The following is a 26577-nucleotide window of genomic DNA, read 5'->3' as shown; positions in this document are numbered from 1 at the left end:
CAAAGCAAGTTAATACACATTGCTTAAAAAAAAAAAAACATAGCAAAAGATGAAATCAGCTGTTAGAATATATCCTATATTCAGTTATTTTTCTTCATAATTTCTGTATGGTATTTAACAAACTCAAGTGTTTTTAGACACTTCTATTGGCAATTGAAGAATAAGAATAAGAATATATTCCCCCCAGACACTACATGTGACTTGACACTCCACTCCCACTATGAAATTCCCACTATTCCCACTACTTTCCTATAACAGTTTGTGAATGAGGAGAATGTGAGTGTGAGAGTGGATTTGGGCGAGAGCAATTTATTTCTGACCTTTTTCTTATTTCTTACCTTTTTAACTGTGAATGTTAAGCATGATTTTCTTCAGAGATGTGATTATTTGTACAATTTATCTACTGTTGTATAGCTGAGTTCACCCCATACTTCATTTAAGAGAAGTTTCTAAATTACTATAGCTCTTTCTGAATTTTGATCAATAGTGACCTTGTACACATCACTTCTGGCTGAAATGAAATTACACTCCTCTCATGAGCTTCTGAACTGCAAAATGGGAAATGTGAGCTGAAATAGTAGCCAGAATATCATAGAAAAAGCATGGTAATTTAAAAAATATGACAATTGTCTTCATTTTGTCTGTTGTTTGGTTTTAAAGCATTCTTTTTTTCCTTTTAAAGGTTTATCTGGATCAACTTCCAGATTGCACCAATCCTCTACCGTTTTGTCATATGCAACACTTCGAAGGGATAGGTCCAAGGTAAGTTGTAAATGAACACCTGAAGGCAAATGTCTGAATTGTTCAAAATAGTTAAGCCCAGAATATGTTTTGTGTAGCAGGAAGAGGGATTGTAGTAGCATAGTAGAGGGACCACCACTTGTGATCTGATAAAATCTCAAATTTTTCACTTTGTTAAATGAATAAGGAAGCAGACTGGAGACTTACTGTATTTGAAACAGATGTATAAAACAAGGTTGAGGACTAAAAATCAGCAATACTAATACAAGACATAGAGCTGAAATATGTAAATAAATGCAAAAATCATAGAACATGTTAATTTATTAATAAGGTAGGAGAAAGTTAATTTTTTTGTATACTTCTCATAAGGTGTTAATTACAACATATTCTATGTGTCTTGTGACTTCTACAGGAGAGACCAAAGAGTGCCTTGGAACGTTTATACTCTGGAGACCACCAAAGAGGCAAAATGAGTGCAGAGGAACAACTGGAAAGAATGAAGCGGCACCAGAAGGCGCTGGTTCGGGAACGCAAGAGAACTCTAAGCCAAGGAGAGAGGCAGCCTGGCTCATCTCGCTCTTTCATCAGGCCCATTTCTGCAGACATAGGCTCAGTATGTTAGATATGCCTTAAAAGGACTAAACTAAAATGTCTTTGCATTGTTTTTTTCCTAGCAGGCACTTTCACTTAAGTGTTTGTGATGCTTCTGGTCTAATTAAATCAGTGTTATATACATTATCAAATGAGTTCAGAGAGTGTGAGTAACAGATGATGTCTTTTTTACCAGTACTTACAGTATATGTAGCAGGTTCAGCAGGTAAGTTGGTCAGAGGTTAGTGTGCTGAGTGGAGATGTGAGTATATTGGAGTGGTTTCAGAAACATGATTGCTTTTTATTGGAATTGTATTTAGAAAGTGTAAGATGCTTGTACAGTATTAAAACTGCTTCATAATCATAATGGAATGGGCCTTTTAGAATGTTCTTATTCACCGTGGGCATTTTTCTTTTTTAATTCATAAACTAGCCTGCAAGATAGTCATGGTAATACCAGACTAAAGTGGTGATTTTTTTTTTTTTAACAGAGGTGTTAAAAGGGTAATCAGTTTTAAAATCTAGTCATGCTGATCAGAAATTTATGTAAGAGCTAATGTGTTTTAATTGGTACAAATTCTTTTCTAAAGCTCAAAACATAGAATATTCTAATAAGGCTCAAATTTAAGCTGCTGAAGAAAAGGATTTTTGTTGCATTCTGAGATAAAATGCTGTACAGATGATAACTTGTAAAGATACATTTTGGATACTAACCAAAGCAATTTTAGTTGATGAAGTTACCCAGTCACTCACTTGGTGCTAAACCAAGATTGTACTGTAATTGCACTTATGCTATGGTCTTCTAATTTATTTTTTATTTAGTCCACTGGAGCTTTAGAATGATCACCTTGTTTTACCTAATTCATTGCACAAGATCTCTTGCTTTCTGATTTGTCACTCATCATACTTAATGCCTCCTTTTTTGTTTGCTTGTTTTTAATTTGCAGATTTTTGTAGTTATTTTAAAATTTCTAACTGGACTACTCAATTTTTACCAGGCTTAATTGCATTTAGTACGTGTGTCAATTGCTAGCATTAAAACCCCCCTATAACATTCAGCCTTTCATTCCTGCTGTTCAGTAGCACTAATTTACAGCCAATTGTTTGTATTTCCTTTCCCAATAAATGAGTGCACTACTTGGAGACATTAATCTACTTTGTTATCTCTTTTTGCAATCAGTAATTTATGAAAGGTAGTGCATAATTGGAAAGTGTAGAGCTATAGTTTCACTGGTTTTTCATATTTAAATTCAAAGAACTAAATCTGAGATTCTTAGGTTTTCTGACTCACATACACAATTCAAATTTTTGTAACACCCCTTATTAACATTTGTGGCAAACACTTTATCTATAGATTTGGGTGCCATCTTGGTCTTCTTGCTGTAAAGAATTAAACCAGGATCTTTCAGCCCTAGCAGTCTTTTTAGCGGTCATCTCTTGTACCTGTAGGGCTTCAGTATGCAAAAAGCATGTTTGATAACACAGCTACTTACAGCATTACCATTATTTAGCAGCCAAAATGGCAGGCAGTTAAATGTATCACTCAAGTGCTGCTCAGAATGTAACATTTGCTTTAAACACACATTGTTGGTGTAAATCTAATTTTTAATCGGTCAGCTCTCAAGTGTAGTGTGGCATTTTAAGTATTGATCCCAGTACATGCAGTCATTTGTTATATACAATGCCTTTTTCATGTACAAGTCGCAACATCAAAGCCAATAAAAATACTGCTTCCTAATAGTGGTTTGATGTTTTTCTTACCTTTATATATCAACTTGAAAATGATTGTGTATTTAAAGTATACTATTTCAATCAGGCCTGGTTCGAAAATGAGTAGAAGAATGAGTTTGGAGTAACCATATGAGAAAACTTTTTTTTTTTCTCTTTTGAATTCTGTATAGAAATAAAGAAATATCTTAATTTTTGAGATATAATTCCCTCTTAGCCATTTAACTTTTTAAAAAAAATATGTGGAAGATATGTATGTTCTGAGTGAATATTGTGAGAGCTTGTGCATGAATAGGTTTCAATTAGTTATTAATGCAAGTAGCATAATGAAATCTTAAGAAATTCATATGATGTTCAAACTTCAACCAAAACAAGCCAAAGATCTGTAACAGAAATACTAGAGGTACTTTTAAGAAACAAATAATGGTACATTCTCTTATTGATACCCTCAGATGCTCAAGGAGATGTTCTCCTTATTGTTTTTCTTTTTGTCCCTTCTCTTCCCCACCGCTTTTAGTACTGTGTTTCAGTTTTATGTGGTAAAGTTGCTGAGGTCTGCTGGATGATCCTGCAACTGAATTTCATTTTTTGAACAAAAAAGTGGTGGTAGCAGCTCTATTTCTGTAAAGAAGCTACTATGCAGTGGGAAATCTAAAATTATGCTGCTTAATTTAAGTATGTTTTGAATTAATTATTGCTAAATATTACGTTGTGAACACAGAATGTGATTTTTTAAAAAATCTTTGCATGTTGATAGATGCCTTTGTAAAGACATAAGAGCTTAGAAGTTACTGAAGCATTATTTTCAAATTCAAGACAAGTTAATGCTGGTACATAGGATATTAACAGCTTTTATAACTAGGTATTGTTCTAGAAAGGTATGTAAAATATTCAAGTTGCAACTCTCAACCTGCAGGATAAATACCCCTTCTGTGTAGTGATTCAGAATCACACAGCACTGCCTGGGTAGAATGCCTAGGACTGGTCTGTCAGTTCATAGACTCACTTGTAGTGACACCTGTGCTTCCAAAGATGTTTGTGAGTAGCCAGTTCCATGTTCATCAGCATTGATTAAATTAGGATTAATACATTTGTTAGAATTTAATGCTGCTGAATGTAAATGAAACAGTACTTGAGTACTGTAAAATGAAACAGTACTTCAAAATATGTGCAGCACAGCTACAGGTCACATCTTCCAACCATACATTCCAAAAAATACAGTTGTATTTTCTTTTGGTTGTCATTTAAGGGGTTTACTCTCTGGATTCTTTCGGCAATATAGAACTTGCAGCAGTAGTGATGTACATTGATCAATAATGAGTTTGTCAGTATGGTTGAATGCTTTTAATTGTTTTGTATCTATTACCAGTGGAAACGAGAGCAAGAATTTGATTTGCAGTTACTTGAGAGGGCAATTCGTGGAGAAGATAAGGATGAAAATGAATGGTTAAAAGTTCAGCCAGTAGCAGTGACAGAGACAGACCTGGAGCCTCAAGACTATGATTTGGATATCAGCAAAGAGGTAACACATAACTTTTTGCCTCCTATCCTGTGCCCTAAAAGTATTAACCATTTTAAGTTTTAGGTAGTGAATTTTCTTTTTTTCTTTCAAAAGTTACATGGAAGTTTGAACTGAAAAGGAGTCTTTTGGAAATTGAAAACGTATGGCCTGGCACTTAGAATCTCTGTAAAGTTCATGTTCATGTTGTGTTTTAGTGGAGAGAAGCTCTGCTGTTTGAAATTCATTATCTCAGCAATTGCAAAGGAGAAAGTGATTAAGTTATGAAACGTTCCATAAATTAAAAAAAAAAAAAAGGTGAGACAACATCAAGAATATTTGAAAGAAAAAAAAAAAAAAGAAGTAAAAGTTAGTTCCCCAGAGCTACCTTCCTCTTCATTTTGACTGGCAAACATGGTAGAGAAGAGCAAGCACTGCTTTATTCTGGTCAGAACAGAAAACACCTTCCTGTCAGCTTTCCAAGTGACTTGATCAGTTTTCTGGGCTCTGGATCTTTTTTTGACTCTAGTAACTGGATAAAGGATGTGTTTGAAATGCGATTGAGCCATCTGGTGGGAAAGAAAGAATATAGCAAGTGGAAAAATATCAGTAGGTACTCTATATTATTAATTTAATTAGACTAGTAAGCTCCTCCTCTGAAAGCTGTTGGCAGTGCATCATTTTATAGAGAGGGGTGTTTGTAGGAGGTTGAATCTGAGAGTCAATACCTGATGATCTCTATGAATGGATTTATTTTTCAGTTAATCTACAGAAAATGAAGTTCTTCTGTAAACTTAGCGACAGGAAAAATACTTCTGTTGTTTTACCTTCCCTTGATGAGCTTTGCTATTAGTTTTTTTCCCAGAAGGTCTCCAGGGCTATGTGAATCACTTCATACATCCAAATTAGTGCCTTAAGCCTGGGATAGGAAACATTTTTGCATTATAGGCATTTCTGTCCTGCTTCAGAGTAGCTGAAGCTGGTCTGAAGCTCTGAATATAAGGCTTCTGTCTGAAATGACCCAGGCTGTTCTTTTCCATTTCGTGTAACCATGTTCTTCTCCTGGCAGGTACAGAGTACTTGAAGTACTTATGTGCCTCATAAGGCAGTGTACTCATCTGTGTCTTGAAGGCCAATGAAAATCTCCTGTTCCCATGATAACTGAGTTTTTGTTATTCTGGAAGTGGCAGATGAGCTGATTTAGGTCTTATAGTGGTTGTTTCTACTGTAACAGCTTTAGGCAGTTCACTACTTCAGGCTCTAACCTGAGTTGGAGAAAGGCTCTTGGCTGTTTCTTATTTCTTCTGTAATTGCCTTTAATATATTTTTTAGCTGTCTTCTAAAGTGAAATAAATAAAGGAGAAAAGACACTGTTAAAAGGGCATCAACTCATATCCAGAGGGAGTGTTAAGCACTGGGCACGTGTGCTGACACTGTGAAATCCCATGCTTTATTCTTTTCGCTGTGTTCTCCCATTAAGGAGGATTTATCTCCATTTTCACAGTCTTTTGTTATGAAGTGCTTGATGCTTGCTTTCCACAGTTGTCAAAACCTGAGAAGGTTGCAATTCCAGAACGTTACGTGGAACTTGAGCCAGAAGAGCCCCTTTCTACCGAGGAACGGGCAGCCAGGCAGCGTAAAGCAGAAAAGATCAAGAATATTCTTACTAAGTCAAGGTCAGTTTGTGTTGTGTGGTTCAGCTATCTAAGTGTAACTTCTAGCTTTTAGAAAATGCACAGAATTCTTGTAGAATGCTTAAAGGTCCTTTTTAAAACAGGCTAGAAGAGATGATGACAAAATCTGCATATGTCAGTTTTCTTGTTCAGAGCATCCTAAAATAGCAAGTTGTAGATGGGAGTCAGGAGAAGGAAAGGCACAGATTTGGCCAAAAGCAAAAGTTGGTGTAAGAGCAAGTTTCTGTTGTCTACCTACACATAGCTGGAGTTCTGGAGAAGTGCTTGACACTAAGCTAAAACAGAGTCAGCTGAAACATTCAGTTGCAAGAATTTGATTACCTTAATTTAACTCTTTGGATGACTATTGAAGAGCCCCTGCCTGAGGCACACCAGGTTATTTGCCTTTTCCTCTGGGCAGGAACAAGAAATTTCACTAACAACTTCAAATAAGTAGCTTTTTTTCATAGTGCTTTCATGTAAACAGTGTATTTACAACAAAGGGCTGTCAGATGTACCTAAGGCTGTGCAGAAGTGGTGACTGAATATGTAATGGCTACACCATTTGTCTTTGTATGCTGCAGTCATTTACATACAATATCAAACACCACTTTAAAGAACATAAAATACAGAGAAAAAAAAATGGATAGGTGAGATCTGAAAACTGCTCCATGAATTCAAGCTTGTTCTCCTCTGCATGGTGGATTCTTCTTACTGTTTGTAAATGTTAATGTTGTTTTGCACTTTCCCACTAGTATGCACAACCTACAGCCTGCTGTAGCCCAGGACAAACACAGCTCGGGTGATTTAGATTCACAGCTGCAGGAGCAGGAGCGCATCATTACCATATCATACGCTTTGGCTTCTGAAGCCTCTCAGAGGAGCAAGGAGGTAGCAGGTAATACTTAGTTATTTACAAAATAACAGCTATTTCTTACCAGCTTCTAAAGTTGTATGGGGTTCTTGCTGAACTCCTGGCGTAAGAGAGACTTTTAGTCATTTGTATTGCAAATAGTGAAAAGTGTGTATAGATAGATTTAGAGAGACTGTAGGTATATGTTGAGTATTTGGCCTCCAATGAACAGGGTGAAGGGGACAAATTAGTGTGATCAGTAAGTTTAGAGCTTGGAAGCCTGCTGTTACTAATAGTACCAAAAGTTAAACATTTTCAGTGATTTCTCTATAATAATATCAAATTATTTATTTATATATTCATTTTTTTAAAGTATATTGATCTGTGACTTAAAAAAAATCAGGACAAATAGGGTTTTATTTTTCTTTCTAGCAGAAAGATTCCCTGGTCTGAGATTAGAGTACAATCATTTGCAGCATGAGCTGTATGACAACAGATTGAAAAAGACATTGTAAAATGGTTATTCGCAGGCTCCTGCCTGGTGGCCAAGATTAGAGGTCAGAGTAAGAGTGGGGTGCATGAATTCTGATTGATGTCTGGTAATTCTTTGCAACGTTACAGAAGTGATGATTTAATTCTTGATTGCTTTATAGTTGAAATAAGGAATAAAAGTCAAGATTTGTATTGCACAGTAAGACGTGGAGCAGCTATTCTAGCAAGTATCTGACTGGCCATTTATAACTGGCACAGTTCACTGTTCCAGTGGAGAATGGAAATAATGAAAACTTGACTATGATGGAGAAAAAATATGTCCATTTCTCACCTGAAGTTGTCAGTTTAAACTTATGGCACTTGCCACAGAAGCCCTAAGACCTTCCCATTTAAGACAGATTATTCCAATATCCAGATGCATAACATGCATCTCTAGTAGCAGTGTGTTGATTGAATGTGGCTGTATACTCACCAATGCAGTGGCAGCTAAACCTGAGGAAAATTGATTTTTAGGGGAAGGAATACATTTTCAAGATACAGATATTTGTGACTTTGGAGATGTTCTATGGGTAATTTAACTGACTAGAAGTGATAAAATGATTCACTGAGGCTGGACAGTTTAAACAACAAACAGAACAAAAAAACCTCAGACCTGTAAAATCTTGGGAGCATTTCAAGATGAATCTTTCTGACCTTCAAGCATCTCTCTGTTAAAACAGCTTCTCTGCAGGCAGTCTGGTTCTGCTTCTAGTAAGCAGATCCTTGTCACGGGGACTTACACACTTTGGTTGTGGTGTGGGCTGCAGCATCCCAGGAGGTACAAGCTGATGCAGCATTATGCCACATCAGTCCTAGCACCTGGGCAAAGGTGGCATCAAACCAAGATGAATGTAGCCCATACTTGAAATTATTCCTCTTTGTTATTCCAAGGGCAGACAGAGTGCCTGCCATACAAAGAGCCTTCATGTGGCCATTTAACTTACTGCTGTGTGTGTGTGTGAAGTTGCAGTAACTGTACAGTACTGAAGTATGTTTGATCTGTTTATATTAGGTAGTGAATGTAGGAACTATGTTTTCATCCCTACAGGTTTTTGCTTATACTTGATTTTTAAAATTGTAATTATTTCCAAAGTGTGATTGCCACATATCCTTAGGTATACAGAACCACAAAATACCTACTTCTTCAGTTCTATCCAAAGAGAGAATTACAATGTATATTGGAATGAAGTGTTTAAATGCTGTTGGAAGAAACTTGCAGTCAGTTGCAAGATGATTTAAAATGCAATTTTCTTTGTAAAGTATAGCAGGTCTTTGGTCTTTCAGACACTTAAAAGAAAACTAACATAGTAGCCAAGTCCTTGCTTCTTTAAGGAAGCCCAAACATTTTCATCCACACACAGTTAGTTTTTGCCACATTTGTTATCTCAGATACTCACTTCCTGGAACATGTCTTGCTTTGGTTTCAATTATTGCTTGCTCTTTTCAAAACACCTTCCAAGGAATTTAAAACAAACAAACAAGCAAACAAAAAAGTCAGGGTCATTTGGTTTTGATAGAAAATTTACAAACCATACAAAGAGTTAATTTTTTTTTAGTTATGGCCTATTTTCTGACAACCTAAAGTGATTAAAGGGAAAATAATTTGATGCTTTGCACAGCTGATTTGTTTGTCCTCGTTCACTCTGATTTTACTGATTCTTTAATATTCTTATTTTTGTATTTTGATTTTTAAAGTATGGGTTGTCATTTGGTCCTCATTGGTGAAGCAGACCATATCTGACAATCTGTTACTAAATGTCTAGACTCTTTACAAAGATTTGCTTATGAAAAATACTGAAGCTTAACTTTTCCCATATTTTGGGCGGGGGAGAAGTAGTTAAGCTATATTAAGATACTATGATAGTATAAATCTTTTGAAGTAAGTTGTGTAGCAGTCCTTGTAAAGTAGCATTTTAGAGTTCCTCTGTTCCTAGTAAGAAATCACTCTTCTAAACTGAAATCATGCCAGGAATCTGAAAGATTAAAATAAAATTTAGGAGTATCAGGAAGTCATTTCCTGAATTCTGTGTTTTGGAAATAAGCCTGCCTTTTGCCTTCCAGAGTATAAGCAGAATGAAAGATTGAGTTTCCTTAGTTTTATGATTATTGTCTTGTAATATGCAGTTACTCTGGTCAATAAACAAGCATAGTTTTAATCATTTTATTCTCTCTCCTGAACTTTCAAGATGAGATCTGAAAATGTAATTACTATAACAGGCACTGTAGTAAGTAAAATGTCATATGCATGTGTAATTTTGGGGGTGATACTTCTATATATTATTTTTGTGACTGCTCACTGGCACGTAACAAAGGAAATGTTGAACATCTGTACAACCTCAGTGAAATCTTGAAAGCAAATATAGGTGCTATTCCAGAAGTGCAATTTTAAAAGCAGGGCTGGATTAGGGTATATCAGTGTTGTGTGCTTTAAAATGTTCTAGTGAAACTTCATCTTAAGATAGATTGTCCAGATTCTTATCAAAACAGGAATAATGTCTATTTGCATAACTTAGGCAACTGACAGAAAAAAATCTCAGCAGATAGAAATGTTGTATAAATTGTGTTCCATGTAACTAAAATAGTGTAACACCTCATTACATAACTAATCAGGGCTCCAATTTGTGTCACAGAAAATTAAGGTGGCTCTGTTATAATATGAATGTTTGATTGTGCAGCCTAATTCCTATATGTGATCCCTTCTAGCTCAGCAGTTGACCTATCCATCTAAAGCACCCTCACCTTCTGTACCACAGCCACCTCACTCCCCCCTAAGCAATGGATTTCACTACACATTTGTTTAAACACCTTAAAAGTAAGAACTAACTGCTCTCAGCATGTCTGGTTTGCCATTGTGCCTTTGCTGTGGCTTGATGACTTGTAACATTTGTACTAAACCTAAATTAGATCCAAATGAACGCATGCATCTGTTTTTCAAAAATATTTCCTTCTTGTCAATATTGCTTCTAATGAGCTAACAGGGGCTAATGAAGTCTTCAAATTACTGCTGTTGCTCCACAGATAAGGTGCTTCCATAATCTTCCTGTGGTGAAGGAAAGAGCCATCTGTACTCTGCGTGACGTGGGGCCAGATTTTCAGCAAGTTTGTCCTCTGGTGGCTACCACTGTGTGCTCCAGTGGCTACCATGGGGGAGAATAACTGGTTTTGCTTGCATGTGGCATATACCATTGCCACATAGGAACATGCAACATGAAAACAAAGTTGTGTGAGCTGGGGGTTTGTTTCAGGGCTGGCATCATAGACCTAACTGACACGGGAGTCTTAATTGAAGTGAGCTGAAAATTTGGCCCTTTCTGGCTAATTCTCCAGTCTGGTGTTTGGCTTTTTCATGCCTTTGATGTGTTTTTCACTGAATTGTGTTAACAGGAGACTTAATTATTGTCTCCAGTTGGGTTGTTTTGGCATTTCAAGTATTAAAATTAGAATAATTTAAATTCTTTTATAAAGAAATAGGTATCATCTCTTCTTAGTATATGTATCAACTATTCTTCAGAGTTTTCTGTATTTGAAATAGGAAAACATGGAGATGTGGTAATACTTCCCTGCTAAGTGTGGTTGTAGTTCAGACACTCACCATGCTTCCACAGAAGTTTCCTTTGAAGTTATTCTCATCTTTCTGATTTTCTTTGGTAATTTTATTGCCTGATGTTGGACAAAAGATAAAACATAGAGGACAGTCCATTCTGCCAAACTGCAGAAGGCTTTAATAAAAAAATGTTTCCTGAAAGTGCTTACAGCTTGATATTACTGTGCTTACTTTAATATTTAACCAATTTTTTTTTACTTCATACCAGCCAAAGCAGTAAGTGAACACTGACATAGGACTTAAAGCCAATCCCACCCAGTGATGCCGTGTGGAAGGAAGAGGAAGCTCTTTACCAGCTTTCCATGAAGATACTCGTTGGCAGATGACATGTTCTTCTGGTAAAACATTCAGAGAATAATGGGGGATTTTCTATGAAAATGAAGAGAACTGCAAATCATTTTATTTTGACTTCACTTTAGTTTAGACTTTTTATATGAATAAATGGCACTTTTAATAAACTCTGTAAAATACCAACAATGTATTTTTAGAACAATGTATTTTAGATTTTTTTTTTAATTTTTTTTTTAATCAAGGGCTGAATTAATTCTAAGAGAAAACACTTGCATAGATGTTAAAAGATACTGTCACTTTCCCTTCATGCTCGTATGCACAATGTAAAGTTTCATGAAAAAAAAAAAAAGTAAATTTGGACAAGCCTAGAAGCACATTCATAGGGCATGGGTAGAGCTAATGCAAGTGAGATGTTTGCCAAAAGGGTGTTTTGGTTTGAATGTTTTGGTAGCATTAATTACCCACCCTTTTGCCCATTTAATATGTTATAAGGAACTTTTAAAGTGAATTTCTAAATGTCAGTGACCGTGTAAAGCTGAAATTTCCCACATAAGCCATGATGAAAGCCAGTTTTAATTCCTGTTTACTCTTCTGATCCTATATGATTAACTTGCTGGTATGTATCCACAGTATACTAGGTTGCCCTTGACAGTAGTGCTGTCTCTGCAGTAACAAGCAGCTAACGAATTATAATTTTTTGAAAGTTGAGGTGTGCAAGAAGAAAACTTTTAATTAAAATACATGAACTGAGCAATAAAAAAAAAAAAAAAGGATATGTCATTTTAATAGTAAGTATGTATTTTCCTTTTGATTTTTTTCGCTAAACACTACAGTATAATGTATTGACAGTATTTATCCTGGAAACAGCAAAACTTATATCATGTGGCACTTCCTAATTTCATATGTATATTCACCTGATGCCTAACTTTGCCAAACTTTGAAATTCAGTGTTTTACCTATGTGTAGGGCAAAGGGTGAGGTAGTTACATAAAGAGAAAGTAAGATTAAATGACTTGCTGCATCTGCTTTACTTGAAAAAAGACTATGTGTGCATTGAATGCAAGACAGGCAGAAATTTCCCCATGCTTTGTAATTACCAGTTGAGTTCAGCTCTGGATGAGAAATGACTGAGAAATGCTTCTGCAGTATTTTGTGAAACTACTAACTTGTTTCTTTGCTGTGTTCAAGTAATAGGTACAAAAGCCTTGAAATTGATTAACCTTCAAGTTTCAGACTTTAAAACAAATCATATATTAACACTATACTCAGAAATATTCTAAAAAGTATGTATTTAGCTTATGCAATCTATTTTACCTCAATACTGCCAGTATCAATTTCAAAACATTTTGCCAAAATAATGATTTATTTTTGCCTTTATGAGACATTTTGAAAGCGTAAATGAATATTTTGCAAGAAAACATTAATTTAATAAGATGTAACGGTTTGGAAAATGGTATATGTACAGATTAAAATATTAACCTAACTGCCTCCTATTGCCTCTGTCTTGTCTGCTCTTTTATCAGCATCCATATAATTGAAAGTTCCCCAGTTTTGCACTTATTTCACTGAGATTTGGATCAGGTTTGTCCTACACTAAAGCTTCGTTTTTCTTTTTTAAGGAATGTTTCTTAGCACGTTGTTAAGTATCTGATTTGTGGAGTATAAAGATTTTTTTCAGAGTTGTCCCCTAATGGCTTTGACTACAGTGCTGTCCTTTCTGTCCCCTGGGTACCTGTATTTGTCTGACACATTCTTAGCCCTTTAGTTTCTGGTGAGATTTAAGTATCAGAAGTAACTTCACTGGCAAACCAGCCAGGGAGGCACGGGCAGTGCCAGGCACTGTGCTTGGGGGTCGGTGTCCGCTGCCCAGCGCTGAGCCTGCCCCCAGACCGCCTCAGTTTGGTGGAGAACAGTGGAAATGTTTCGTTTTCTGACGCTTTGTCTCTGGAACCAACTGGAAAGCAGCAGTCGGCTGCGTTTCTGTGGGGAGGTGCTGACTCCGCGAAGTGTGCCAGTGTCCGTACTTGAGCTGCAGAGGCGGGCGGGAGGGTTTCAGAGCTGAGCTTAGGACAGGCTTGTCCTGTTTCTCAGGCACACAAAGGAGCCTTTCAGCACAGGTTTTGTGGCTCAGTGAAACCGCATTCTTTCTCCAGCAGCTTTGTTATGCAGGAGGGAAGAGTGGGTGGCCTGGGTGAAGAGCACAGCGCAGGGGGTGGGGATGCAGCGGCTGAGTTCTGTCTGCTGCCTTGGCAATGGAGGGGAAGGGGTGCAGGCACTTTGGCTCTGTCGCTTGTGGGAGATGTTAATTTTCTTTCTTTTAATCACGCGTGTAAAATCTGCTCTTCTAAGCTTGCCCAAAAGAGAAGGATTTTATCCTGGGTAGTTAAACCATTAATGTTTCTAACAAAACTTGGTTTTCTAAAGGTTTCGGTCTGTGCCTGTAGTTAATCCCATTTTTGGGAAAAAATATCAAGATAATTTATCCTCCAAAACTTTTTATTGAATCTGTGAAATGCTGTTATCTGATGGATTTAGATAACTAGATCTTATTTTCATAGACATAATGAGTTTTTTAGAGTCAATTTCCTTTTTCAGTTCTGTTTCTTTAAATCAAAATGCCGTTTCATAAATATTACATGCTACTCTGTAATATTAAGACTAGGAAAAAAAATTATGCATGCTTACAGATCCAATATAATTTTGGTCAGAAAGTCACTTCCTCCCCCTCCCCCAACCTCTGTCTATTCAGCAGCGTAAGTGTTTGGGACTAATTATAAATAAAGAAACAGAAATTCATTAGAAAGCAGTATCAGTTATTCTTTTGAAGGCACTGTTTTCTAATTAGTGTTTTTATAATGTCATACCAAGCAAAATTATGCAGACTGCCTTCCCTTGTCCATGTTTTCAGTTTCTTCAACTGAAGTTATTAAAATTTTATTGCACAGCTGAATTTATAAAACTACAGCAATACAAGGAGCACTGCTTTCACCTTTTTGAACTTGCACGAGACCTTTCCCCCACCCCCTTTTTTTTAAATACTGTAATTTGGAGTTTGTAGGTGTTGCTGGGCTGTTAGGAAACCCTGTAGAGCTCTGAGTTATTGGTTCTCTTTATTTTGAAGAACTAGACAGGAGCAGTAGTTAGAGCCAGGAAGCAACTGTGTTAAGGAATTCTATTCTGGAAGATTGTTTATGTGTGAATCTAAAAGCTAATGACAGATACTACTAACCTTGTGTGCTGCAGTTTCAGTAATGGGGGAGGTCTTCTCTGTTACCCTGTAGCCTTTGGAGGGAGAAGTTGCTGTTGTAATAAAACAGAGCAATCCCAACAGGTTCTGCTATTGTTTACACTGTTAATTTTTCCATCTGCACCTTTTATTCATCTGATTTCCAGATCTTCAAATGTATGTGTTTGTAATTTATATCGGTGTCTGTTCCCCTCTGTAAACCCACATATTTCCCATGTGTCTTAGCAATTAACTTCTGGCTGTTATATGAAGGAAAGACCAGATATAGAAGACATGATTTGATGTCACCTCTCTGATTTATGTCTGTGTTTGGGTATTTTGAAGTGTTTGCTTGCGCTCTCTGTGTTGCGTAGTTATAGAAAGAACAAAGCCATGCATAAGAACATGAAAAATTGCTATATTTTCCACACCTATTAAACATTCCCATTGGTTATTTGGCTGTATTCAAAAGGCTAAGACTTTTATTGCTCTACCAGCAAAAGCAACCTTTCTTTCATAGTGGAGCAGTACAAAGAAAGAGCACAAAAAGTATACACATCACAGTGCCTGAAATTCTGTTTGAACAGCTGTATTGATTGGGTCTGACCCCTTTACATTTTTTTCCCATTATTTGAAAAGGTGCATCTTACTGTAGCTGAATTGAACCAACCAAGATGAACTTTCCATGAAAACTTCTTGAGATACTTCTTTAGTTCAAAGCTTTGGAATTTTAAAGAGCATTCTTAATACAAGTCAGTTGAGGTATTCTGTGCAACCATACTTTGAATGTTAAACTACAGGTAGACCTAAGAGGAAGATAAAATTATAAGGCCTACCATTAAATTACTGGGAGATGGCAGAATAACTTTGAATGCTAATTATAAAAGTAAATAAACCCAGGAAATATTGGATATGTGCACATTTGTGCACTGCTTACTTGTTATTTATTTGTCAGTGCTCCTGGTTGCCTTACAGAGAAGGTAAAACAGCCTCCAAAAAAAATGCTGGGAGAATTATGATTATGTGATAATAGTCTTTTGTGTAGGCAGCTTCTGTGCTCTCTTTTAACAAAAACCAGTTAAGAATGGTCAGTATCAGTCAAACTCTCCCTTTCCCTGTAGAAACAGCTTGCCTCAGAGCCAAGGATGGAAAAGGTTGGTCCTCCCTGGCACAGAGCCTGCTCTGAGGGAATGCTGCACTCTTTATAGCTGTGATGTGCCAGTGTAAGAAGGTGTTGTGTGGCCTGCTGCAGTCTCTGGCCTCACTTCTGTTGTCTGTTTGGACTGGCTTGGTTTTATCTCTAGAGCCAGAACAGAGAAAAGCATTAACATTGTTTTCTGGTTCATCTCTTGAGACACCAGAAGGTTTTGGGGTTTTTTTTGGAACCCTGTCTGATGGCTTATGCAAGGTGTAACCCTAATGATGTGAAGTAGTTGGCAACATTTAGTTATAATGAGTTGTACCACTCTGGGGAGAAAAAGTTGACATGAAAGAAGTCACTGCCAGTTCTCTTTGTCATTTGTATTGTCTACTTTGTTAGCTTTTTTGTTTAGTTTACACTAAGTAGTTCTGTCTGCTCTGCTGCTTCCATACTGTACCTTTGAGCATTTTCTGCCAGCATGGAAGAGGATTTTGTTCTTTCCTGACATGTAATGTGTGTGTGTGTGCTGGGGAGTGTGAACATGAGCACTCACATGCATGTTGATCCCATGCTGCCTCTGCTTGGTTCCAAGATGCAGAATCAGCAAAAGCTGAGGGACCACTGCTGAAATGAGTAGCAGAAGTGGCTCCAAGTCCTAACCTGGATGAGAGGCTTAGAGGGAAGAGATTAATATCTCATGAATGTAGCTGTGTCCTCTGGTTTCCTTAAAGCCATCTGCATGCCAGAGGACTTCACTCAGTACAGTTTTAAAGTTACTTGGTGAATGATTTTATATGCAGGGTAGTGGTTCCATCAATTGACTACTGAGTAAATTTGATCTCTTCTTTGTTTGTGTGTGTGTGTCTAGTATTGATTAAGAAGTATTTCTCACAAAAAAAAAATTACATTTTGGAAAGAGATGTTCTGCTACTGTGTCCTTACAAATAGATCACAATTACTAGATTTTAGTAGTTATAATGGGAAGGAGAGTTGGATCAAAGGATCAAAAACGTTACCTCCATTTGCTTTAAAGCTTTAGCAGTTAATACGAGGGTGAAAAGGAGCCAGTCTGGTTTGCCAGAAGTTTCTGTAATCTTTAATGTAACTTGGTATACTTGTGCTGAGTGTGCCTACTTATGATAATGGTTTCAGAGAATTTCCCTGCAGGTCAAGGTGGGCAGTTACGAAAAAGTTAAAAGCAGGGAAGTTATTTTTCATATGGGCCCTCATATTGCTCGACTGATACAAAATCCCTCTTGTGATGTTATTTGTCAGTCTTTTCTTTTTCTCTCAACTAGAGCTTCCTGAGGTATGGACACCATAAAATGGTATTTGGATATATTTGGTCTTTTGGATAAATAATAGTGCAAACTGTCAGTGTGATCTTATTCTGCACCTGTACATCAAAACCAAATCAAATGAGATAAGTCACTTTCTTCAGTGCTGTATCTATCATGACACTACATCTATGTACTACTCAGATATTTTTCTCAGGGAAAGTACACTTGAGGTGGTAGTCTTAAAAGCAAACAAAACCAACTTCTGCTTTGTCCCTTCAGTGAGGGTACCTTGACACATGTCCCTTCTCTTAATCCCCTCACAGCTTCCAGGAGCCTGATGCAAATAACTGTGCCAGGCTTTGATTATGAGATATTGCACTGCCACTTTTTCTCTTTGTCTCCTGCAGTTTACAGAGGCAGCTTCAGTGCATAATTTAATCCATGTTCTGGGGACTGCAGCAAATCCACAGAGATTTCTACCAACCATCCTCTCTGGCATCAGAACAACATGTGCACATCTTTGATGTGAATTCCCCAACCAGAGCCTTAGAAGGACCTATAGCTTTGAAGCTGGCCTATAAATTGTGCTTTCAGGAATCGAGTTGTCAGCCTTCTCTTCAGGAAGAAAGGGAGAGTAAACTGTAAAGCAGTTGCATAAAGCTACAGGGCAACTTCTAGATTTGGTTTTCTTGGCCTGGAAGAATTCCTTTGCAATGTTGAGCAAAAAACACATCCTGTTTTACTGGTCTTAGAAGCATCCTCATTTGTAACTGCAGGACCTTGTGGTCAGTGGGGCTGTCATGGTACCTGTCTCGAGGGCTTCCCTATTCCCAGGCAAATGGAAAGGGAACAGGCACACAGGTACTTTCAGCCTGTGGAAGTGTTTTCACTCTTCCAAAGCTAAATGTTGATTATGCATCTGCACTGACCTTTGTGCAGGTGAATTTTCCATGTGGGTAGCAATAGGTGAGAATGTCTCCCACATAAATAAGTCGTTGTGTGACAGATTTAAGTTTCACCAGTTGTTTCTGAAATTATGTGAAATAAGGCAGATTTCTGTCCTTCTGTTGAGATGGAAATAAGCTGTTCTTTGAGGAATTTCAGCCACCAAATCTTGTTTGAAAAGACAAATACAAATGCCTTCTTTATGATGCTGTCATCTCTGGGAGCTCCTTCTGTACCAGTCTGTACAAGTGATGACCCAACTAGAGTCAACCAAGACACCTGCATTGATTTTTCCTGTGTTCTCTGTCTCCAGTAAGTATGAGAGCTGAAACCATTCTGCTACTATCTGTGACACTACTGCTTATGCTATGATACCAAATGTTGCCAAAACTGACTCCCAAAGTAAAAGATTTGCTATACAATCTACACTGAACTAAAAATGCAGAGAATATATACTATATACAGAGAAGCTTCTTAGACAGGCTGCTTCATAGATGACTGCAAGTTCTTAATATGTTTGTAAGTGTTACACAGAAACAGATGTGATTGATTATGTAAACCTCTTCCTGTTTTGAGCAGATGATTCTTAGGACATAAAGGAGTTAAGCCAAACCTCATCAGGCTGTTCACAGTAGTATTACACTTTTGAGGAATGGAAGTTGTGTTTATTTTTTTTTTTCTGGACAGAGCTGTTACTAGGATAGTTTAAATTAATTTTTTTTATCCTTGTGTGGTCTATTTACTTCTTTTTGGAACTAACAGCAAAATCTGGTTTACTGATTCTGATTTGGAGCAGAGCTAAATGGAAGACTCCCTTGATGGCATTTGTTGAGGCAGGGTGGAGGGACCCATGCGGGGCCTGCCAGCTGGATCTGCTTTTCCTGGGGCTTTCCAGGTTGGTTGCACTGCAGAGAGCTTTCAGGTAAGGCTTTACCATGCTTTTCCTTTGAGGCCAGTGGGAAAGCAGCAGGGCCCTCTGCCTGGCAGGGTTGGTCTGCAGCAAGAGAATCAATCTATTGCCTTCTGAAAGTGAGTCTGTCTCTGTTCGAGTCCAGGTATCTGGGTGGATGCTGAGCAGCTGCAGAAGAAAAGGTTGTAAGAGCAGTGCTTTAGTGCTGGGCCAGGGAAGGCAGAGAGGTCAGTGTATATACAGCATTTTGCAGCCTACACCTTAATTCTGTAATTGCACCCCAGGCAACAAATAGCCAGCAGCCACACCTAAGAGAATTCAACAGTGAAATGCTGGTTTAATGGTAGCTAATGTCTGCAGAGGAATAAGCTGGTGTCACTCTATCAGTTCATCTTTTGGGGAGGGCCTCTTATCTTGAGCAGATTTTTTGTAAGTCATGGTGAGCAACTTTTAATTTTTTTTTTTGTCTATGTATCAGAAGCTTGCAGTAGTGGGAAGCCACATCCATACAAATCAATTACAAATCACTGCCCATAAGTAGCTGCTGTAATGCTTTTCTTAAAACTGAATGACCGGGAACTTCTGTGTTGAACAGTAGAATCACAGAATTGCTAGGATTGGAAGGAATCTTAAAGATCATCCAGCTCCAACCTCTCTGCATGGGCAGATACCTTCCACTAGATCAGGTTGCTCAAGGCCCCAAAGTAGGAAAACATTAATCAGAATCTACTCCATTTTATTTACAATCATATTACTTTTATTTTTTCCATAATATAACTTACTCCAAATCCTCCCCCCATTAACTGATGCTTTCATGTTCACGTTCAGTAGACCTTTACAATGATAGCACAGACTGCTGCTTTCATGTAAGCCAATGGGTTTGCAAATGTTGTCTGCATATCATGAATTGTATATGGAAACAAAAGATTCTCCACAAGCATCTACAGTGTTTCTTGGAACATATTTATGGTGGATTGAGGCTGTACTAGAGGTACAGATCAGATATTCTGCTCTCCTAGCAAGGACAGGCAATTGATCTGTCTGATGTATTAAGAGGAAAAGAAGTCTAAAATAAATCTGATATTTTATTAATTATTTGAATACAATAAACTATAAATTTGCAAGGATGTGCTTAATTCTTGCTGGAAGGAGTTACTGGAACTCTTTAAGCATATCAACTTTACTTGAGAGGTACAACCTTTTTGTGGTAATTGCCTTAAACCTCCAAGTGAGGCATGTTATGGGGAGAAAAGGAAGAAGGGCTTGCATACTTTTAACTCTATATTTTATATTTTAAAAAGCTAAATGTTTTGTATAGCCTTTTCATTATCAAAGTATATATTCTCTTTCAAACTAAACTGCTTTCTTCAGGAGTAATTTTTAGTAACAGCTCAGTGCTATAACCAGTAGCCAGTCATTCAAAACCCACTCTTTTCTACTAAAAGGTACAAAGAACTACAGCTTATCCCTCTCATTATAAAGCCAAAGCAGCAATTAGAGCTTTCTGTTCTAGCATGCGTTTCCTAAACGGTGTCTCCCCTGCAACTGCTGTAGGACTGTTGACAGATCCAGTTATTAATACTGTCACAAAAGTCATTTCTCCTCTTAGCCCTGTCAACACCAGCATCTACAGACAAGCTCATTGTTTAAAGCTCTAGAACATCACAGGATAGTGCTGATAATAATATTTTACAACTAATGCAACAGCGAGTAATTCACATGTACTCTTAATAGTTAAAATTCAAGACTGGGGGACTAACTAAAGAAACCACTAACATGAAGTTTCCTTATCTGGCATAAGGGAGGAGGGGGAAGGATAGTTTAGATAACATCATAGAGATTGGGCACGAACAAAAAGAATTTATTTCTCCATCCAATATTTTATACACTTTACAAAAACCAGTGATATCACTTTTGCCCATAAAAATGTTATCCATGGCAACTGAAAGCAAATACTACTTTTTGTCATCTAAGGGGTCTTTTTAAAATCATAATACAAAGATTTGTGCTGTAGCAGTCCTCCACTTTGCACTGTAACAATAAGGCTTACCGTACTTTTAAATACAAAGCTGTTACATCTGCAGTTATGAACCACTGGCTTTAACAAACATCATTTTATAGTTGCTTTTTGCTTCTTTTTTGCTCTCTGGAACCTCAGCTTCATCATGTTTTTCAGCAGCTTGTAGCTCCTCTGCAGACTCCTCTTGCTCTGACTCAGAGCCACTTTCGGAGTCCTCTGAACTCTCATCAGAGGAGTGCCCAGCTGCCTCTTCTTGTTCTTCACTTTCCTGAAACTAGAAGTTCAGATTATAAGACAAATAAACCATTATTTCCTGGCAACTCCATTGCAGCTGTTAAAATTTCCCAGTGAGGTTATTTTGTTTAATGGCTCCTTTCATGTTAATTATAAAATGGGCTATGTTGCTAAATGCAGGTCTTTAATATACAATTTATTAGACAGAAAGTGACTTCATCACAGTGCCTAATTGTACCAACAGTGACTTCCGTGGTTTCCTCAGCTGCATTCTTATTTAATTACAGCAGAAATCCTAAACACACCATGTAATGAGTCTAAAAAGCTACCTATCATCTTACAGCTTAGTAATTCCTTACCTTCGTGGACACTTTTAATATCTGCTATGGAGTGAAACATGATGAAACTAATGACTAGACCATCAAGAACTCATATTTGTTACTAATCTTTGAAAATAAGTTTAGCAAACTCTGCAGCATAAGGAATGATGCAGTAATCCAATGATACAGCTAACAAGAACAATCCCAAAATGGATTTTTTTTCATTCTCCTATAAAGTAAAGCCTCCATGTGTGTAATATTAAGAATTCCCAGCACTGCACGGGTTTTTTTAACTAATTCTGGAAACATCAGATAAGTTTTAATGCAGTAATTCATGATAACAATTAGCAAAAAATTAATTAATGCACCTTTCAATTGGCATACAGACATATCCCTAATAATTTAATTCTGTTTGTCACACTTCTCTTCCTGCTCATTCCTATGGAACTCCTTGCAAGTACAAGACCAGTCAGGTGTCAGCACCATAGAGAGGTATGTGCCTCACTGCAAAAAGAAGCCAAGATTACTAGCTACCACTGACAGTGCAGATGGTTATCTTGCCTTCTTATGTATTCCTTGGCAACACCCTGATCTAATCTGTTTGTCACTTCCTGTCCAAAGCAGCCTTGACTACTATGGCACATTAAGCATGTCACATCACTTTTTCACAACGAGAAGCATTCATTATTTTCAGCACCTAAATGGCCACCACAGCATTCAAGAGGGGCCCAGTGCTTGCAGTAAGTTTGTCCCTTAACTCAAACTGCCAAAGTTTGCCACCAGTGGTGCTTGGATTTTAAAATGATGTATTAGTGAAAGCCAAATCATTATGGAAATAAGTTACTACCTCACTGAAACCAAGTCCACAGTGGCGCCGGTTTCGTCCAGACATCGTGCTGTCCATGCTCTGCTGGTACTGGGACTCCAGTTCTTCATTCATTTTCTTGTCTTCTTCCCCTGCATTGTCCAGTGTACTTTGGTTATGGTTCATTCAAATTAACAAAGACATCAAATTACACAAAGTCATACTTCCAGAGTTTATCACGATGTGTGTGAAAAAGCTTAAATTTATATACTGAGAACTATTCAATACTGGACTGAGTATTTCTGCATGCAAAACCAACAGATTTATAAGCAATCCTATCAAGTGTGCAAGCAAAGATGGTTTGGTAAGTTCCTAAGATGTGGTGCATTTGTACAGCTGCACTAGGTGTGGTCTGTGTTCTGCTAAACAAGTCAATGTAACCAGGATGACTTCTCTGTGCTTCCTGCCCTACTGCAACACGTCACAGCAAGGACCTGGCTGCTGGCCTTTACAACTTGTGTCATTACTAGGAATTACTGGGATTAAACTGTTACTATACAGCAGCAGAATTTAGGTCAATACCACCACTCTCATTTATAGAGCTGCATCTGAAACTATTTCATGGATCCTGAATTATCAAAAGCAGTTACTACAGCTCTGCATTTTTCCATCTTTAGGAATTAGCACAAAAAATAATTTTCAAGAGCTACTTTGACATTCCCTTTACTTACAAGCCCACAACAAGCTAGTTTTTGATTAGTACCTCTGTAAAGTTGAAAGCTTGCATTGCAAATTAACATTCCTCATTTGGAAGTTAGAGCTGTATGTTGCTATAAGAGGAGGATAACTACGTTGTACAAGGAAGTAAACTGTCAAGTTCTGACTTCTTGCAAAAAAACAGCATTTTTTATTAGCATCGTTTTATTAATAAGAAAGCAGTACTCATTCTTTATGACTCCCTAGGGAAAGCATCATCTCTAAGAAATTTTAAGGGAATTCAGGTATAAGGAAGTGATTCCCAGTCTGCAAAATGGAACCAATCCTCAATCTTCTGTTTGTGTTTTGGTCCATAGATAATTTTTTGTAAACTGAAAAATTACTGGTGGAGCAGATCAGGAAAAGAAGTTTTCTGTAACTCTGACAGTTGCTGTTCCATACAGCTTTGTAAAAACTTCTCTCAGACAGTCAAGCCCAGTTTGGTTTCTATGTACTTTGACTTACTACCTAAGCAAGCCTGAAAAGAAGTTACCATTGTCATATATCAAATTACACATCAAATTATTGCTGACTGCCAAGATGACCTTGCAGATATTTTCAGCTTCTGCCCCACTACTTTAAGGCAGAGATATTCCTGTCAAGTGTGGGGAGAAATCACCCTGTTCTTTTCCATGCACAATCATTTAGAGGTTTGTATATCCATACCTGGCAGCAAGAAAGAAGTATCATACTGCTAGGTACCATTAGCAATAAAACTTTTCTTTGTTACTTTGAAGCAAAACAAGACTGTGAACCTATAGGCCCCAATTTCCAGTGCATTTGTACACAGGTTTAAATGACCATCAAGTACCATGCTGATCCAGGACTTTATAAGGCAAGTAAGAGAAATTGTCAGTAATTTAACATGGGAAACCAGGAACTTCTACACCTCCACAGCCTAATCTGTCTTCAGCTTCAGCCATGAAAGCTGAATTCCCTCCCTGCAACATCCATGATGCTCAAAGTACTGGGATGTTCCTAAACAAGAATTCCATTTCCAACTTTGTGTCAGCTGTTGGATAAACTGACCTGTCCTGAAGTGAGAGGTTGATCTGTGGTCTCCGATAACAAGGCGGCCAGTATGTTCTTTCTAAAAAAAAAGGCAGTTTGTTTTGGAGCAGCACTGACAGCTCTGCCAGCATTCTGGAAGTCTTGAATGGAAGAGGTTTGCTGTCAAATCTTGACAACCAACTGTAAGAGTCACTAGATAACAACTGCTGTCTCTTGACAAACTTGTTTCATCTTTGTTTTGTTGAATTTTCTAAAAAAGAACCCCCAACAACTACATAATCTTTAATCTTCCCACACCCCAAAGCTGGTTCTATTTCATTCTGTTTCTTGCTACTCCAAAGATGAAGACAAGTCCTGCCAGTACATCAGCTAAACAAGGAGGAATGGTGATCACCTGACATGGAAACCACACTACACAATGCTGGACTGTGAATTTAGGTTCTGGCAATTTACCCTTTGGGTATCTTTCTCTGGCACTATGCAATTGTTCAGCCTGTGCATCTTACAATCATTCCACTTTCTGGTCACAGTATCAGGTAGGAACTTTACAGTGTTCATTAACATATTGGCTCAGTCGTTGCTCATTAGCAAATGCATCCCTGTAGGCAAGAACTGGTATTACATAGCAAGCAGCAGTAAGTATGCAAGCAGAAAGCAAGGTTAGTGGTAGTGTTATATTGTAATAGGTAGTGTATTCCTGTCCACTAGGAATATTAACCTGCACCTCCTTAGTACTGTAAAATATTAAACCACATTTTGTACATGGAAAAAGCACAATTTGTATTTTACTAGTGTTGCTGCATTTTTTGCAAAAAGCATAGTAGATATTTTAGTTTAGATCACTTATCATTAAAAATATTTCCTGGATTATTTAGGTTATTATTTTGCTGTTTTAATCTGTTAGCTACCTTTTTTTTTTTTTTAATTTTTTTTTCAATGAGAAAGAATTTTACAGACTTGGCACACAGGTTTGTTTGTTTCTAACTAGGAATCTCTTGGCAATATCAACAAACAATTCCATTCTCTGGTCTTAAAATATAAAGGTGTGGGGTGGGGAGAAAGTTGCAGAGATTTGACTATTCCAGACTGGTATTTGGCATTAGATCGCTGCTGACATAACAGCCGCGGCTCTGAAACCCAAATCCTCCTTAAAGGAGGGTCCCAAAGCGAAACTGCCTTTGAGTGTTGGGTTTTTTTTTACTTCCTAGAGCACCGCAGCCTGCACCAGGCCTCCCTCCTTGAGGTAAGGTTTTCGCATGGCAAAAAGGAATCCCTAGGCAGCCGCTGTGAGTATGTGCTGGGGGAGCGGGGGATTTCTCCCTCTCGGGTACCCGTGTGGCGGCAGGGGGAGGTGGAAAGCGGGGCGGCCTCACCTTCCCAGCGCCCATCAGCCGCAGGAACTTCTGTTTCCGCTCCTCGTTGCCCAGGTCCGCCGCCTCCCAGCTGCTTGAGCCCTGCGGGATCACACGCTGACTGCGCCCGCCCGCCCGCCCCCTCCGCCCAGGCGGGCCCGGCGGCCCCTCACACCCCGCCACAGCCTCCCCCGGGACGCCTCTGCCGGCCGTGATCCCCCCCGTCGGCCGAGAGCCCGAGGAATGGGGCGGCCGGCAAGGCCGCGGCCTTCCCTGTGTCCCGCCGCGCGGATCGGGCCGTACCGGGGCTAAGCTGCGGCCTCCCGCCCTCCCTCTGCCTCCCGCCAGGCCACCTCCTCCCTCCCTTTCGCCGCGCGGCTGCCCCGGGCCCCGCGCCCATTTACATCGGGGGAGGCCGCTCGCTTGAGGCCGTGGTGGCCCTGGGATTCCCTGGCCGAGCTCATCGCTGCGGCTGGGTGACCGGGCCCACTGCCGCCTTCCTGACGGAGCCGCTCCCTCCGCAAGCGTGAGGTCGCAGCCCCGGCTGGGCCGCGGGGCACGCCGGGAACGGTAGTTCTGGTCCGGGTCCTGGGAGCGCGGCGAGGGCAGGCGGGGACTCCCCGCCCCACAAGCCTCCGCGGCAGGGGGGGCGTCTCTGAGCGTTGATTGGCAGGGGCGCGTGCACCTCCCCAGTGCCGCCTCCGCAGGGTGGCGGCGTCGCGCGGCTGAGGCGGGCTGCGCGCGGCTGAGGCGGGCTGCGCGCGGCTGAGGCGGGCTGCGCGCGGCTGAGGCGGGCTGCGCGCGGCTGAGGCGGGCTGCGCGCGGCTGAGGCGGGCTGCGCGCGGCTGAGGCGGGCTGGGGGGTCGCGCGGCTGAGGCGAGGTGTTCGTCGTTCTCTGTCGTGCGCAGCAGCCGGGGAGGCGACGGGGATGTGGGGACGGTGGAGCTCGCTGCCGTGCCGGTGGCCGTGGAAGCCCCGCAGACGGTCGTTTCGGTGTGGAGTCAGGCGTGAAGTGCCGCTGGGGAAATGGGGGGTGGGGATGGGGAGTAAGGAGCTTCGACCCCGGG

General features: G+C 39.1%; 2 protein-coding genes across 6 annotated transcripts in view; one reads left to right on the top strand and one right to left on the bottom strand.

The window, feature by feature from the left end:
• PLEKHA7 (pleckstrin homology domain containing A7) overlaps positions 1-13003 on the top strand; it is a 118133-nt gene extending 105130 nt beyond the window's left edge. The window contains exons 22-28 of one of the 2 annotated variants that reach the window (XM_071761702.1): positions 683-762; positions 1154-1354; positions 4430-4582; positions 6101-6234; positions 6987-7129; positions 10319-10427; positions 11428-13003. In XM_071761702.1, the coding sequence (XP_071617803.1) occupies positions 683-762; positions 1154-1354; positions 4430-4582; positions 6101-6234; positions 6987-7129; positions 10319-10416 (809 nt within the window). In that variant the 3' untranslated portion in view covers positions 10417-10427; positions 11428-13003. The remainder of the gene's footprint in view (positions 1-682; positions 763-1153; positions 1355-4429; positions 4583-6100; positions 6235-6986; positions 7130-10318; positions 10428-11427) is intronic. The other variant, XM_071761703.1, reaches the window with a different exon arrangement.
• A 5739-nt stretch (positions 13004-18742) lies between these two features.
• On the bottom strand, positions 18743-26081 carry C18H11orf58 (chromosome 18 C11orf58 homolog). 4 transcript variants are annotated; one of them, XM_071761648.1, is made up of 6 exons: positions 25915-26072; positions 25532-25612; positions 24177-24237; positions 22434-22543; positions 21063-21306; positions 18743-19180 (listed from the first exon to the last, which is right to left on the bottom strand). In XM_071761648.1, the coding sequence occupies exons 1-5, from the start codon at positions 25972-25974 to the stop codon at positions 21097-21099; spliced, it is 522 nt and encodes a 173-aa protein (XP_071617749.1). In that variant the 5' UTR covers positions 25975-26072; the 3' UTR covers positions 18743-19180; positions 21063-21096. The 4 variants fall into 4 exon arrangements, with proteins under 4 accessions (XP_071617749.1, XP_071617747.1, XP_071617748.1 ...); XM_071761646.1 differs by having other exon boundaries at positions 19040-19180; positions 22431-22543; XM_071761647.1 differs by lacking the exon at positions 18743-19180 and having other exon boundaries at positions 19747-21306; positions 25915-26081.
• Between the last annotated feature and the right edge of the window lie 496 nt (positions 26082-26577).

This window comes from Heliangelus exortis, chromosome 18, assembly GCF_036169615.1.
Source record: "Heliangelus exortis chromosome 18, bHelExo1.hap1, whole genome shotgun sequence".
NCBI classification, from domain to species: domain Eukaryota; kingdom Metazoa; phylum Chordata; class Aves; order Apodiformes; family Trochilidae; genus Heliangelus; species Heliangelus exortis.
The sequence above is the reverse complement of the archived record's forward strand: the minus strand, read 5'-3'. Positions and strand labels throughout refer to the sequence as shown.